Source organism: Protopterus annectens, chromosome 5.part0 (assembly GCF_019279795.1).
Source record: "Protopterus annectens isolate FY-2018-M chromosome 5.part0, PAN1.0, whole genome shotgun sequence".
Classification (NCBI taxonomy): domain Eukaryota; kingdom Metazoa; phylum Chordata; order Ceratodontiformes; family Protopteridae; genus Protopterus; species Protopterus annectens.
The window spans coordinates 1,694,680,470-1,694,698,266 of record NC_056735.1 but is presented as its reverse complement, the minus strand read 5'-3'; the positions used below and the strand labels follow the sequence as shown (position 1 = coordinate 1,694,698,266).

Here is a 17,797-nt window from a genome sequence, read left to right as displayed (position 1 = left end):
AGAGATCTAGTTCTTGAACCTGCTACTGCAGAAATCCTCAAAAAAGTATAATGAGAGTGTAAAGCTGATTCCAGGAAATTCTCAGAGCTTTCATTCCACCTTCTCTAAGTTTTCAAAGGGATTCTTCTCACGCTTATTTAACTTTAGCAAAAAGCAAAATTAACATTCCCAGCAAAATGTTTGTAAGCAAATGATTTAAAAAGCAATGGAAGTTAGGTTCCAAAAATAAAGCAGGAACCCCCAACAACTAAGGACAGTCCAATAAGTCTGAAAGACTTTGGGGCATCTTATTAGCCCCTCCCACCCTGGCAGTCCCAAATTCAAAATTTTGTCACTTCACAACTTATTACCCATTCTCCTTGATATGAGACTGTTAGTGACCTTAGATTTAAAAGCTGCATATCATCAATTCGTTAATCATCCAGATTTCAGGTGGTTCTTAAGGTTTTGTTGTCTGGATCACATTATCAGTTTTCTGCCTTACCCTTTGGGTTATCCACTGCTCCAAGAGTGTCTAGATCCTGTGATATCCCTCTACAGACTGTAGGATATCCAAATTCTTTCCTTATTTAGATGACTTGCTTATCTTTGCAGAGTCTTTTTCAAAGTGCCAAGAATCTTTTTCTTGGATAAGGGGTCTCCTGCACAGCCTGGGATTCCAAGAGAACATTCAGAACTTTTTTTCTCATTCCTTCAATCAGGATTGTTTTATCCTGTGGTGCCTGATGCATACCTCAGTATAAACAGCGTTTCTTCCATAGGAAAAATGGAACTACATTTAGATCTATATTTGTGGTTTTCCACTTAAACCTCTGTCTCAGCAATGGAATTCCTCAGGATTCTGGATCTTTTGGCACCCATGATCTTCATGATGCCTCTTGCAAGACTCCACATGAGAAAGATACAATGGTATTTGAAATCTCCATCATACCAGCATCAACACCCATTGGTGAAAAGGGAGATTATGTGGTGGAGACACCAAATTTCTCAAAATCCAGGTCTCCCATTCTCTCCTTCTGCTCCAACATAGTTGGTTACAATATGTGCCTCAAGCTTTGCTTGAGGAGCAGTATCAGTGGGCATAAAAGCACAGGGTCTTTGGAACAGGATAGACTGAACAAAATACATTGATATAAAAAAAGATGCTAGCACTTATAAATGTTCTCAATTCTCTGAATCATCTGTGCTCCCCAGGACCTCTTCAAGTGTTTACAGAGAATAATACACTGATGTGGTACATAAACAAGCAAGTGGAACAAGATCTTACCCCCTTTGCAGACTAGCCATGTTAGCATGGGATACAGCTTTACAATGCAGATTCACTATACAGTGATCTTACATCCTGTCACAGCAAAATTGTGTGGCAGATAAGCTGTGCATGACTAGGACAGACCCTCATGAATAGAAACTGAATCAGAGTCGGCATAGATTTGATTAATCTGTGGAGAACTCCTCAAGAAGATCTATTTGCCTTCTCGCTAAACAGTTAAATGGCAAAATTCTACTCCATAACTCCATGCAGAAGACCTGGAGGACTGATGCCTTTTCTTTTCCTTGAACAAGAGTGTTCCTTTATGCCTTCACATCCTTTCCACTAATTTCAAGTTTGTTTCTGAAAATTCAGAAGGACTCCCCAGAGATAGTTATGGTAACTTCCTTCTGTGCCAGACAACAGTGGTTTTCCCTTCTTTTCATAATTGTCCAGGCACAATTAAAACATGCCTTCTCACAGACTGGATTTATTCACATAAGACTGGGAGTGTTTGAAACATCCTGACCCCAGGCAACTACAATTAACTGCTTGGATGATAGAGTTTTAATACAATTTAGGCACCTTTTTTTCTGAAGACTTTGAGCAGGTATTGATGAAGGCAAGAAAGCATGCTACTAGAAAATCATACATTAGCAAATGGAAAATGTTTTCTGGATGGTGCCAACAAAAGAACCAGAATCCACTCAGGGCTAGAGTTTCTCTGGTTCTCCAGTAGTTGCATGAGTGACTATCCTATGGCCTACCTTACTCATTCAAGGTTCATTTTTTGGCCATTTCAGTATGCCTGCCCATGGATGCCCCTCTTACAATGTAGTCACATCTCAAAATATTTTGAAAGGAGCTCTGCATAAGATGCCTCCTAAAAAATCAGTAGCTCCCCTTATAATTTTAATTTTATAATATTAAAAGTAGTACTTCATTTGAACAAGCTTATCAGGCTAACTTGAGGTTCTTGGTATGAAAAACATCCTTACTCATTCTCTGACCTCTGCAAGAAGAGTATCTGAGTTTTAAGCTTTTTATGGTGGGTTAAACTGTGTTTCATTTTCCACAAATATAAATTTTCTTTGCAAACAAATCCTTCTTTTATATCTAAAGTGGTATCCAGAGGAAGGACTTCCAGGATGGCTGCATACTGACTAACAGCTTAATTTCAGCTTTCCCAATGTGAAAACAGAAACTCAGAAGAAATAGCCAGTGAACTAATTTTTTTTTTTTTTTTTGGGGGGAGGGGGGTGGATAAATTTCAGTAACTTGCTAGTAAGTAGCTTGGATGCTAGCAAAAGAGAAATCCAGAGAGCCTGAGAAAAAATCAATCACAAAAGGTGAGGAAAAAGCACTGACTAGGAAGAATTCTGCAACTGTTTGGCAAAAAGCAGTGCAAGCTCCAGCTTTGGTGCAAGACATTGCTTCCAGTATCCTAGAGGAAAAAATAAGTCAAATGTACTCTGAGCTAATTAAAATAAATGAAACACATATGGAGTATATCAACTCAAATGAAAAAGCTACATAGCGAAAGCACTTACCACTTCTACTTGAGTGAGTAAAAGCTACTGTTTACTACGCATTTGGATTTATTGGAAGGAATGGTCTGAAAGAACTTGTGGTCTGAAAAGACATTTGAGTGAATACTTGAAGAATTTCTTAGTGCTTTTAAGTGCTTTTTAGTACTTTTAAGTGTTTTTTTTGGCTTGTGTTCTGTGCTCTATCAGAAGGTTTTGCCTGATTTGGTTCGCACGAACGCCTGGGTGGATCCTGCACAGCTGGTTTATTAACATTACTATCAAATAACAAAAGGCTGAATAAAATGGAAGAAGCTTTAAACAGATATTCAGATGAGGTGATAAAACTGCAAAAATCGGAGGATGAAATGAAAAAAATCCTGGCTGAATATGAGACTGCTCAAGAAGAGATGTTTAAAAAAATAAAAGTATTAGAGGACAAAGCATGCAGGGAAAACCTGAGCTTTTCTGCTGTACCAGAGAAGCTGGAAGGAACAGACTGTACTGATTTTATGAAAGCATAAACAAGCAACTGGACTGGTATTCCACAGCAGGAGTTGTTAATTGAACAGACACATTGTGTGTATGTTCCAAACTTGGCCATGAGAAAACAACCTATTCCCTTAATAGTAAAGATGCAATCCTACCAGCAGAAGCAATTGATTCTGACAAAACTGTAGCAGAAGGACAGAGCACTGAAAGTGAGACAGTAGGGTGTTTGTAGAAAATGAGAAAATGATTACTTGCTGTACAGCAGGCAGACTAGTATGGAAATGTCAAGAAGCAGGCATGATACTCAAACTACTGTATTCAGCTATATTAGGCAGCTTATTTCCTTGAAGGACAAAAGCCATTTTTTGATGCAGATCATGATAAGGAGGAAACATAAAAGTTTGTTCAACAAAAAGTGAGCTGTGAAACAGAAGGAGATTCTGCTTCTTGTTCTTCAGGTAATAAAGACCACAGAGAAATTGTGCCAGTGAAACTTTTTCCAGTGTTTCAACAGTAAATGCTTGAGAGACAAAAAAAAACACAAGAGTTGACTAGAAGAATCATGAGTACTTTGGAAAGGAAGACTGGATTTGGGAGATGGAGATAAACAGGAATAAAACCAGTAACTCAGAAATATACAAATAAATGTGGGATTATAAAGCATTATTTATATTTGTGAAACATGACAGAACAAGAAAACCTGGAAATGTTGGACTTCTTTAACTTTGTTAAGCTTGTAGAGGACTGATTCTAAAGCATATGTCCTACTTCATGTCATTAATGCATGGTGGAACACTTAGGAGAGGAGAAGAGGAGGGAACCAGTTAACTGTAAAAAAACAAACTTATGTTCTTAACAGTAATATTTGTATAGTGCATGATATCTGCATGCTATAAAGTAAAATTTTCTCAATTATTTTCAAGTGTAGTGGGGATGTTAAAGTAAATGGGTGCACCTCTTTTATTCCCTTCATTTTTCTTTCTCCCTGTTCACTTTTAAGAAATGTAGGTATTGCAATGTAAAAAAAAAAAGAAGAAAAGTTCTGTTCAAAAGGGTATGATACAAAAGAAAATGATATGCTTTTTCTCATTCTTACATAGGAGAATGACTGGATTAAGTTTCTTGGCTTTATCTAGTAACAAGTTTTAAGAGAAAGCAAACAAATAAAAAAGAACATTGAATATAATAAATCTCTCCTATAGCATATAAATAAATAATTAAATACTTGTAGAAGCAACCCTGTATCTGGTTTTCATGTCTCCATGGAGACAATCTGATAAAGAGCAATAAAAACAGGATACTTCTTTCTTTTAATGGCTTTCAATGGCTAGGAGGTAATGTTTTCTGAAAGCAGTCAGGTGTTTTCTAATTGTGGGAGAGCAATAAAGACAGACAAAACTAGACAGCACTTAGTATAAGCACAGGCTGTACCATGCCTCTTAGCATGAATAACCTTCCTTTTAAGTTATCCAAAGTCCGTTAGTGTGGCTTTCAATTTTTGACATTTGTTCCTATAAGGAAGGTAAAACTTCAATATTTCAAGATGTACATTGTTTTGTGTGTTCATATTAATCTAATACATTTAGTACTGGGGGTGTAATTGTTTTTTTTTTCTTTTTTTGAAGCCTTTCATTAAAACAAAAAGTTTTGTAAGATGTGACGTAGGCTCAAATGGATATAACAAGAAACAACTATATGAAAGGCCAACCTACCAAACATTAGTGTTTGCATGTAACACAAAAGCTGGAACTATATACTTAACAAAAACAATTGTTACAAATAAAAGGTGGGATTAATAACTTTTTTAAAATAATGAACCTTTCAGTATTATCTTTAAATGTTAATGGTCTCAGATATAGACAAAAAAATAGTAGTGAACTATATTAAACAAATGTAGAAGCAAATAGTTATGCTACAGGAGACATATTTGGAAATAACTTAACTTGTGAATTTGATAAAGAAATGTTTTCACAACAGTTAGTCAGCAGAATACCTGGGAAAAATGAAAATAGGAGTACATGTATTAATTGCAAGATGCGCTCCAATAGGAATAGAAGAGGATAAAAATGATAATAATGGTAGATATGCAGTACTAAGGGGCTACTGGCAATGGAGGAGGATTACAGTGGCATGAATTTACATTCCACCTAAAACTGCTGTAATGAAGCTTAAGAAAACTCTGGGAGAAATAATCGTTTTTTAGCAGGAAATATTACGTATAGATGGGGACTAGAATTTGATTTGCAGCAGAGATGATGCGTCTGGGTGGCCCATAAGGGAAAATAAAATAAAGAAGGGTAGATTTTTGAAGAAATTTATGAAAATATTTGGCATGGAAGATGTGAATTCAGTAGTAGGAGTTCGACATGAATTTACATATTATTCTCCAAGATACAAGAACTGGGCTAGGCTAGACAGACCTTACATTTCACAGGAACATGTGCATTTAATTGAAAGTTTTGATACGCAACCAATAACTATTTCAGATCATACACCAATAATAACTAAAATAAAATCTCAGGGTAATGAAATAAAAATGAGACACTGGTGCTTTTTCACCTATCTGTTGAAAAGACAGGAATTTAAGGAATAGGTAGTGGAAATTATTTGGGAGTTAGAAAAGACAGAAATTTCTTCTAAAAATATAGCTAGGGAGTGGATAAAATGAAAGTTTAGTTTAAAAATTGAGTTGAAATAAAAGAAAGAGAGATACAGTTAACAAGCAACAATAATTATTTAGAGGGACTGCCAAATGTTCAAGTATTGTAGGTTGAATCTCATAGAACAAGAAGAGGAGCAATTGCAGAGTGCTAAACAGAAAATAAAGGAAATTACCATAAAATATCCATGAAATATTGATGTTAAGCAACTGTTTTTGATAATAATCATCATCATCATCATCCCCCTTTTTCCCATTTACATGGGGTCGGGGTATCATATTAACTGTCGCCAACTCTCTCAATTCAGTGCCACTCTCCTGCCTTCTTCAACACTCATGCCTGACTGTCGCCGATCTTCTTTCACACAATCCATCCACCTCTTTGCTGGACGCCCTCGCTTCCTCTTATCTTCTTCCTGTCTGTCCCAAATCTCCCTCACCAGATTGTCTTCTGCTTTTCTACACATGTACCCATACCATCGTAATCTGTTCTCTTTGATCTTTTCTGCAATTGGAGCTACTTTGGCTTCTGCTCTTATGTCCTCATTTCTTTGCCTGTCCCGCAGTGTGCATCCTACCACCTTTCTCAGGCACTTCATTTCCATCACCTCTAGCTTCTTCAACTGTTCTGCCTTTACTGCCCAGGTTTCTGTACCATACAGTAGTACTGGCCGCACCACTGTCTTGTACACCTTACTTTTCAGCTTCTTTGGAATTCTTCTGTCATAGACTACACCTGATACTCTATGCCAGTTGGCTGCAACCCCTCTGATTCTAGCTTAAACCTCTTCATTCAGACTACCCTTCTCCTCAACCACCCCTCCCAGATACTTGAAGCTGTTTACCTGTTCCACTATCTTCCCATCTATTTCTATTCTCAGCTTCTTCTGATTTCCCCAATCTGCTGCCATTACCACTGTCTTATCTGTGCTTAGTTTCATCCCATGTGCCTTCAGATTTGCATTCCATTCTCCTATCCTTTGCTGAAGTTCTAGATCAGAGTCTGCCTGTACTGCCACATTGTCTACATACAGCAGCTTTGTTGCTCTGACCCCTCCAACCTGTTTGCTGATGTAGTCCATAACCAGTATGAACAGCAGTGGGCTCAGAGCTGAACCCTGGTGTACACCCACTCCCACTGGGAACCCCTCAGTGAGGCCAAACACTGTTCGTACTTGAGTCACTGGGTCCTTGTACATAGCCTGTACTAATTCTACCAATGTTTCTGGGACTTCAAACCACCGCAGTACTGCCCAGATCAGCTTTCTTGGGACCTTGTCATATGCTTTCTCCAAGTCTAGGAAAGCCCAGTTTGACTCTCTCCTCTTCTCTAGTTTCTTCTCAAGTGTTTTTGATAATAATACAAGAGCACAAAAACTTTTAATACAACAACAGAAAGTAAAAAAGGGTTGTCACCAAGCTTAGAGAGCCTATAACAAGGATGATAAGAGATGCTGTAGAGGTCCTGGAAATATTTCGAAAATTTTATGAAAGTTTGTATAAAGCAGAGAAATATGGAGCTCAAGAAAAGGTACAAATGGAAAATGTTTATGAAAGAATTAAATATGCCAAGGTTAGAGGTAGATGAGGCTCAGTTACCAGTAGTTAGGATAGGAGGAGATGAGATAAAAATTGTGGTGTATAACCAATCAACAGAAAAGTCCCCAGGAATAGACGGTATTCCTGTGGATATTTGGACGCTAGGAGGGAAATAACTAATAAAGATCTGGAAGGTTTTGTTTAACAGTATTTTAAGAGGAGGAGAAGCACCAACTTCCTGGAAGAAAGCAGTGGTGGCTGTAATACCTAAAGAGGGTAAAGACCCATTAGATCCAGCTTCGTACATGCTCATTCAACCCTAAACCATGATTATAAAGTGTTTATGTCTATAATGGCTAAAAGAATGGCAAAGGTGATGCCAAAAGTGATAGACATTGATCAATGTGGTTTTGTGGAGTGGAGACAAACATTTGACAACATTAACAAAACATTGATAATCCATAGGGAAACGGAATGTAAGAAAACACCACTGTTGGTGGGTCTTAATGCATAGAAAGTATTGTCACAGTAAGCTGGGAGTTTATGAGCAGGAGAATGAAAGCATTTGCATTCTCTGATAAAATTATAAGGTTGATTAGGAGGATATATGAAGGATCAGAGGTGAAAATTAAACTGGGTGGGTTGGGTTCCTCTCTGATAATTTAATTGGGATAAGCTGATTCTTCCAGTTGAACAAGGCAGTTTGGGATTACCTGATTTAAAGGGGTTTTTCAGAGCTACATACTTAAGGCTTGTGTACATAGCACATCAGAAACCTATAATTCAAAGTGGAAAGGGATGATGATGAAACAGGGAGGAAGCTCAAGAAACAAGGAGAAACTGAGATTTTGAATCAGATCTTTAAGGAGAATAACAGTAACCTTGCAGAATATTATATTTATAAAGTAGCAGGAAGTATTATAAGAACTAAGCCAACACAGGATTGGAAAAATGACATTCTGCTGATAGGGATGATTCCAATTAGGGATGTAGGCAATAGGCAAGAAGGGACTGGAATTTATTGTAGAAAACTGGTAAAAGAACCAAGGTAATTGGAGAAAATAATTAGAAACGGAAAGGTAATAGAATGAGAAGAGGCCAAGAATTTATTTCAACTGCAGGATAGAGATTGCCTTCCCTATAAAGGAAGGATATCCAAGTATAGGCAAAGAGAAAGAAATGGAAGGATCTTAGGTGAAAGACCAGCTCTGGTGGAGTTTTTAGTAGAATCTAGAACAGAAGTCACTGTTAAAAAAGGAATAATTAGTAGATCATGCAAAATATTGGTTACTATTGTGGATAGTAATTAAGAAGGAATTGAAGGATTTTATCTGGGAGGGGAAGAGGGCAAGAGTCAAGTGGGATAAGTTGATCCTTTCCAATATAACAAGTTGGTTTAGGATTACCTGATTTGAGGGGATATTTTAGAGCTACACAGTTAGGACTCTTATACATAAGTAGAAAGCTACAATTCAAAGTGGAAAGAGATGACAATGAAGTGGGGGGGGTTAAGAAATAAGGAGAGAGAGGGATTTTGGATGCTGATCTTTATGGGGAATATACAGAATATTATACATTAGATAGCAGAAAGAATTAAGCCATTATGGGAATGGAAAAAAGAGATTCTGCTGATAGGGATGATTGCAGTTAGGGACACAGAGACTAATAAGAGGGGTCTGGAATTTACTAGAAGAAACTGGCAAATCACGGAAAGTATTGGGAACAAATAGTTAGAAAGGGAAAGGTAGTAGAATGTGAAGAGGCCAGCAAGATATTTGGACTGCAGGCTAGAGGCTGCCTTCCCTATCAGGGATTGATGTCAGACTGTAAGCAATGGGAAAGGGATAAGAGAATCCTAAGTGAAAGACTTGCACTGGTAGAGTTTCTATATGAATCTAAAATAGAAGCTCCTTTAAAAAATGTGTAATTAGAAGGGCATATACAATATTGCACAAGAACTATAGGAATCAATCAGTGGAGGTTAAAAATGATTGAGAAGAGAGACTGGATAAGCAATTCACAAAGAAACAATGGGAGAACATATGTATGGCTCCCAAATATACAACAAAGTTGAAAAGATTTAGGATTTTTGCTTGGAAATGTTTGGATAGGTATTTTTAAACCTCAAGCAAACTCCAAAGAATTTTTCCTCAGGTAGATGGCAAATACTGGAAATGTGATAGCAAAGAAAGAAGTAACTGGGAACTTAGGTTTTGGGACTGTAATGAGTTAGAAGACTTTAAAAATACTGGGCAAGTAAATGGCTTTAATTAAGGAAATGCTTTTTTGAGCTGGATACAGAATTTGAATTGCCTAAACACAGTAAGGACTTGTTAAGTGTAATTCTGGTGGCTGCCAAAAAAGCAATTACTGGAAAATGGAAATCAAAGTCTAAACCAGTCATATTTGAAGTAGTGAACATTATAACAGAGATAAAACAACTGGAAGTAAAATCTTTAGAAAAGGGTTGGAGGAAGTTACATAGAAAAAAATGGAAATTATGAGAACAATATATATAGAAAAATGAATGTTAAGGAGTAAGAATGAGGTTTAAGGGAAGGCAAGAACTGACAAATTCATGTAATGCTGAACTGATAATATTGTACAAAAGAATGTGTGTGATGTATAATGTATGTAATTAAGAACAAGTAAATATGGTTTGTTTTCCTTTATGTAAATGTGAGTTTGCCTATGTCACAAGTGATAATTCAATAAAGGTGTTTATAGAAACAATTTTCATACGTGTACTATACAACAATTAGTTAAGAGTAAATATATGAGACTTTGAGCTATTTCAGAAAAAAACTAACACGCAAGAAGGGAATATCTGTTGAACATTTAATATGATTAAGGTTTGTCCCACAGTTAAGAAATACCTCCAGTATAGGTTGGAAGCATGCTGGCTGAAAAATCACTTTTTGTGCAGAATCTTCTGATTTTTTTCATTTACTGTACTTTCTAGGTGTTCTGTCACTAACAAATAATGAGAAGATAGGCATGATGAAAAAGTAGACAATTAAATTTGTTACATCAGCTACATCAAAAACTTTATGAAGACAAGTTTAAGAATATGCATGTATAATTAAAAAGCAAAATTGTAGAGAGTTAACCCCCTTTACAAAAGTAACTGATGTGTAAGAAGACATTTGATGAACGTTTAATAAGATTGAGGTTTGCCCCCCAATGATGACATGAGAAACATACTAACTGAAATATCCCATTTTCTCCAAAATTTGCAAATTTAATCAACTTTTACATATGTAAAGAAGCACGACCAGTGTAATAGTCATTAAATGAGTTTATGAAGAAATGCTTTACCAGAAAAAAATCGTTGCAAAGTGGATTATATTTGATTATGTTTGGAGGTTTTTGTAATCAAACATAATAGCATTAACTACTTGGGAACAATTTTGTCAATGGTCTAATATCTTATTTCCATGATTTCTATAGAAAGTCTAATTCCAAGAAGAAATGAGAAATATCCTATTAATATCCAGACTTCGTTCAGTATAAATACACAACATACTATTCCAGAAGCACCTGTAGATGAAACCACTGCATCGGGTAACTATCCAGCCAGCTGTACAGAAGTTACAGATGCTGAATTTTAATTTCTGTAAAATCTTCTTTCTTTATATAGGAATGGATGCAAACAGTTTTCCCTAGTGGTTACTTAATATCACACAGTAAATATGATAATGTTGCATTATTATTATCATTATTATTATTATCATTATTATTATTACAATTACTGTTGCCAAGTGTTATTAATTTAAACTTTGAAAGCTGCGTCTGTATGATAATGTTGCATTATTATTATATTATTATTACTAAGTATTATTTTAAACTTTTAAAGCTGTGTCTCTCTCTCTCTTTATATATATATATATATATATATATATATATATATATGTATATATATGTATATATATATATATATATATATATGTATGTATAAAATGTAAGACTTCTCTATAAAGCAGGTTTATATTGGAGTAAGTCACTTACACTGAGAGCAAGTCTTTTCTAATTGGGCCTGCAGAATCTGTACATAAATGGGCTGCACAGTTGATTATATGCTAACTTCTAAATTATGATATCCAGAAAAAGCATTATTAGAAATCCTTTTTAGCAAGTATCAGTAATTTTAACAGGTAGTGACCAATTGGTAATACCTGGTAAATTAGACATTCCATGCCCCACCAAGCTGATAATTACCTTCAGCTGCAAATCCGTGGACTACCACTAACTGACTTATAAATAAAATGCATCTCATTGGTGACACGATATATTCTGATCATAATGGCCCAGTCAAAAGATGACTGTGGAGGTGAGCAGAGGATAAGGCCATTTGTAAATCCTAGCAAAACAGTGAGGGCAGGAAGCTGCTGTCATCGTCATTTGCTATGAAGATGTGAATACAATCCCAAATAGTTTATTGGGTTTATTCCAGGATTCTTTCTACTACTGAAGCTGGAATCCTACTACTGCAGCTGATTCTTTTGAAAATAATTTCCTGCTGCTGTAGATCTAATTGGACTGAACTTGCTATTATAGCATAAAGCTGGTGTCACTAAAACTGCAGCTTGATCATATAAAATAATCTTAATGAAACTGCACAAAAGATTATAACTGAATAAAATGAATAAATGTTTACTCAATGAAACATGAGTACTAGACAGACAGCATAGATAACAGATGTTATATTTGGCTCAGTACATTGGACATAGCTTGTGTTAGAAATATGCCCATTCTCTCCTAGTAGCATTGGACCATGGTGATACCAACTTTACCAGCAAAATTCTTAAAATCACAATCTTGGCAAGATGTACAGATTATATAAAGGCACTTATCTGAAACAACAGATAATCCAACATCAGAAGGTGGAACTGTTACATGTGTGTCACATAGTCAAGTTCTCTCCACTGCTAAGCCCATGAATATATAGTCTATCTCCAAATTTACCCAAAGTCTTGATCTGGTTTTGTCGGAATGGATTGTAGTTTTTGACAGGGGTAGCAATAGGGGCCTCTTGTGCCCCCACACATGCCAACATTGTAATAAGAATATGGGAAGAAAAGTTTATTGTTCATTCAGAATACAGAAAATGCTGGGTACTATATAAAAGGTACCTGGATGATATATGTTGTTCTGGATTGACACTGAGGACAAACCTAGAGAGTTTATGGAATACATAAGTGAAACTACAGACTTTTTGAAATTCACCTATACTGTTTTTCAGGATAACTTTAATTAATTGGATGCAATCATTCAAAAGAAAACTGGGGGCTGTAAATCTAAAGTTTACAGGAAAGAAACCTTTTCTAACTCCTACTTGCACTTCACAAGTGCACACCTTTTTTTACAAAAAAAAGCAGCATTATAAAGGTGCAATATGTTAGGGTCAGTAGAATGACCTCAGAGGAAGGTGATTTCTTGGGTGACTGTGACCTACTATAGCAATAACCCATGCCTGGGTGTGGGTAATGCGTAATTTACCCACGGTTGGCATGGTTTGGTCCCAAGGGCGAAGCCCAAGGGACCAAACAAAGACAACTGTGGGTAAATCCCGCATTACCCACACCCAGAAGTGGGTTATTGCTATTATACTATGACATTATTTAAGAAAAGAAATAATTACTTTTCTTAAATAGTGGCATTGTATAATGCCTCTTTGCTGCCCTTCCGCAGCTGTCTGGTATCCGCGGCAGTTCTGATGTACTGCGCATGCCTACGCAGTACATCAGAGCTGTGGCCAAAAGCAACGGAGAAAGCAAGATCTCCATTGCTTTTTACTGTTTCGCTATGTTAAATGGGTTTAACATAGCGAGACAGCTTTAAAATAAGCAACGGAGATGTCCGCCGTTGCTTATTTTAAAGATGTCTCACTATGTTAAACCCATTTAACATAGCGAAACAGTAAAAAGCAATGGAGATCTTGCTTTCTCCATTGCTTTTTTTTTTAAACCTGTCTCGCTATGTTAAATGGGTTTAACATAGCGAGACAGCTTTAAAATAAGCAACAGAGATCTCTGTTGCTTATTTTAAAGCTGTCTCGCTATGTTAAACCCATTTAACATAGCGAGACAGGTTTAAAAAAAAAGCAACGGAGAAAGCAAGATCTCCGTTGCTTTTACACACTGTGTCACTATGTTAAAGGAGTTTAACATAGCGAGACAGCTTTAAAAAAAGCAATGGAGATCTCCATTGCCTTTTTTAAACCTGTGTCGCTATGTTAAACTCTTTTAACATAGTGAGACAGTGTTTTAAAAGAGACTTATACTAATAGAAAAAGTCCGGGCGACCGGACCTTTTTCCATTAGTATAAGTCGATTTACAATGTGCACGCTGGCCAATCAGCGTGCACGTTTTGGAATATTAATGGGGGGTCATGGTATAATGGAAAAGTTATTCAGAGAAAGTGGTTACCCACTAGACTTGATACACAAGTTCATAAATGAGGTATTAAAGAGAGAGAAAGCATGTTTAAACCCATTTCAAGGATGACCAAAGATACTGAAGGGGTAGAACACAAGTAGCAGATTGAATCAAATGATATAGAAGAATGCAACATGACCTTTGTTATTAAAGATAGTGGAGAGGGGAATATTATTAAGAATTTGATTGAAAGAGAATGGGATAGGTTTATAGTCTTGACAGATATTACGGATATTTCTAGAAAACCTTTAAAAATATTCCAAGTCTAACTACCTCCTACTGAGCAACAGTCGGGTCTATATTAGAGCATTGAAGTTTCAGAACTTCGAATGTTCTAATATAGACACCTACTAACTGAAAACTGATAAGACCGAAAACTGAAAACAGCAAATTTTTTACTAGGGAAAAAATTTGCTGATCCAAAACACATACACACAACACAAACATACCAGACAAACAGCAATCCACACACATACACCTAAAATTTTACACCTAAACCTACACTAAACAGTACATACACCACTATCTACCCACTTACCTTAACCGTAACCCTAAGGTCTGCCACTATCGCACACACACCTCACCCGCACCCAAACCTTAACTCACCTATCCCACCCTAACACTCACATCCACACATTCGCACACTTACCTGACCCGCTCCCTAACCCTAACTCACCTATCCCACCCTAACCCTCACGTCCACACAATCGGACACTTACCTGAACCCGACCATAACTTTCCACTGCAGAGCTGAAAATAGCGAAGCGACAGGAACAGACAACCAAATTCTTTCCTTAGGAAAGAATTCAGTTATCTAAATTTTCACTATTTTCAGCTTTCGGTTAGTAGGTGTCGATATTAGAACATTCGAAGTTCTGAAACTTTGATGTTCTAATATAGACCCCAACAGTCTACCAAAATTCCAAGCCCTCCAAAACCTGAGGACAGAGCTGCTTGTGCAGAATTGTTCAAAGAAACCCTGTACAATTATATAAATACCTGTACAGAGACAACTGTAGCTACCTAAACTAAACATAAGACAGCCTGCAGAAACAAACCATCCTGATGGAATCCCAGTATGAATATATTGCATAACAAAAGAAAGAAAATCATGTCCAGGAACAAGAAGGGCATGCCTCAGCAAGGTAAAAAAAAAAAACCTCATAAATCTGAGCATGCTGTTAGGGGACTAATCAAGGCAACCAAAGCCAAATTTGAGATAAAAATAGCTCTCAAGCTAAGGGCAACCATAAGGTTTTCTTCAGTTACAACCTTAAAGACAACACCCAATAATGTGCTGAAATAATAGTGAATGGAACCACCTATACTGAACCAGAGGATATAGCAAATATGTTAACAAATAAATTTAACTCCATTTCCCCCCCTATTAATCCCAGTCATCCCCCCAAGGAAATACTTCCCAGTATTTCTCCACCAATCATCACTAGGGAGCAGATGCTCACTGCACTCTCTAAGGCCAAGAACATTGCTTTGACGAGCCCTGATAATATCTCAGGATGCCTCCTGAATAGCATGAAACATTACCTGTCAGGCCCACTAGAATATCTATTTAACCATAGTCTCCAGTAAAGCTTTGTGCCAAATGAATGGGGGATTGCAAAAGCTATCTCTCTACAACAAAGTGAGGCCTTCCACAGACATGGGAAACTACAGACTCATAAGTCTGACTAGTCTCAAGGCCATAAAAAGAATTATCATGGAACTGATAAACAATGACAAAAGATAGAGTACAAACACTGGACCCTACACAGTTTGGCTTTGTCAAAAGCAAGTCATGCCTACTTAACCTGATGGATTTCTGTGAGAAGGTTGCTACAGCTATGGACAAGGACAAAACAGAGCACAGTGTCTCTCTTAACCTGGCCAAGGCATCTAACCCAGTGCCTCACACAGACATTGTAAATAAATTAAGCATAAACCCGTATGTCATTCAATGGATAGCCAGCTGGTTCACTGATATTATACATTAAGTTAGGATTGAGGAGGCTACCTCTACAAAGAGGCCAGTCAACAGCAGAGTCCCACAGAGACTGATGCTGTGGCCTATCCTTTTGGCATCTACTTCTCTAAAGTCAAGGCAAACATCAAGGGCCTATGGCTGACAAAGTTTGCAATCATCAACAAACTAGGCATGTGTACTAAATCCTCTAAAGGGACAGATAGCCCTTCAAGAGGTCCTGATGCAGATAAACAACTCATGCCAGTGCATAACAGTACCCTTTGAAAAGATGGATATCCCTGGAAATTACCAAATAAATTGATACAGCCCTAAAAGTAAACCCAGTAGTGAGGGATCTGGGAATGCACATTGACAGTAATCTGATGTTTGACCACCATGTGTCTGCTGTGGTGAGGAAATCATTCTACATTGCCCAATTTATAAACAAGGGCATGGCATTCAGCTCCAAAGAGAAGCTGTTCTACTGTACTTGGCTCTTATCTCATCAATCATTGAGTACAACACACCTTTCAGCATGTACCTGACCAGGCACTTGAAGCAGCTTGAGAGACCACAAAGAATCCTCACAAAAATAATTCAGTGAGTAAACAACTAGTCCTGAGCAGACTGTCTGCAAGCTTTATCCCTATACTCAGTCTGCAACAGCTGCATTGCAATCTATGCCTAGCCTACAAGGCATTCTCTGATCTCGTACTGATGGATTTGTTGCATATCCACAATAGAAATACATGTTCTAAGGACCTAAACTTCATCTGCAACTTAAATAGTACATGTTGGTGGGTCAGGTATGTGTCTCAGAGATACCCCTTTCCTGGAACAGGCTTCCCATCCTTGTGAAGCAAAGCTCATCCCTAGTCATATTCAAACATAACTTGGACCTGTGGATGGGAGATTGCAAATTTACACCTGGTTTGGCACTTATGTCCCTAACAGACAGGGGCAGCCTGTGAACACTTGATGTGTACAAGCCTGTATTGTACCTCATAAAAATCCCTGGATTGTTGACAAATATCTGCAATATTTTGAGAAATGTGGTATAAGCTTGGCAAGACTTAAAATGGCTCTCGGGTTTATGGTTTGGTAACCACCTATGAACCTATAATGTTTATTATATTGGAATAAATGGTTAAGAAGGAGCATTATTACAGTATTCCATGTTTATTTACTCTTAAGATCCAATCAGAAAGCATTTTGGAAAATGATGAGAAATATGACCCACTTTTCAGGAAAGTATTGTAATGTATTTAAGTGACTGGAATATGCTAACAACTACTGCTTAGGTTAGAGGTGGGCCTAAAGTTTATAATATACCACACATTATGAGATATCTTGGAATATATACAGGTGTGAGAGATCTAATTTAATTTTCCAATATTGGATTACATTAGAATACAGACAGTATACATATTATTCTAGTGTACAGTTAGAGCATATATTGGAAATATTTATATGACCAATAAACATGCTTATTTAGTTAAAGAAGTGAAAATTGCATCCAATAGTGGTTTATCTGTACATTTTTGGAATGTTGTTTGTATACATTAGTTCTGTCTTATTTGGAATGACACTGGCAGTCCCCTACAGGTTATTTAAAACAAAAAATTTTGTGGGTGACAAGAGAATAAAAGTACTTTTTCATCAAGTAAACAAAAAAAAGCAATTCAGAAGATAGGTCAGAAGGTACAGCATCACCTGCTTGCTAGAAAACTTTAGTAGTAAGGCCAAGACAGCAAAAAAAATGAAAAGGTGTAGCCAGTCTTAAAGAAGGATCTAATTTTAGCGACACAGTATTAACACCAGAAGAGTTTTAGCAACATTATACACAACTATATCTGGCACAAACACAAGGGGGAGATGAGATCAGAACATGTTTGTATGCTTAAGGTTGCCATCATTTGCTCAGTCAAAGTTCC

The 17,797-nt window shown here is 36.9% G+C and overlaps 1 protein-coding gene across 1 annotated transcript in view; it reads left to right on the top strand.

Annotated features, from left to right (window-relative positions):
- The window catches only part of SPAG17 (sperm associated antigen 17), a 3,638,922-nt gene that overhangs the window by 3,293,487 nt on the left and 327,638 nt on the right, over positions 1-17,797 (top strand). The window contains exon 44 of the mRNA XM_044071485.1: positions 10,916-11,029. Coding sequence (XP_043927420.1) covers positions 10,916-11,029 — 114 coding nt within the window. The remainder of the gene's footprint in view (positions 1-10,915; positions 11,030-17,797) is intronic.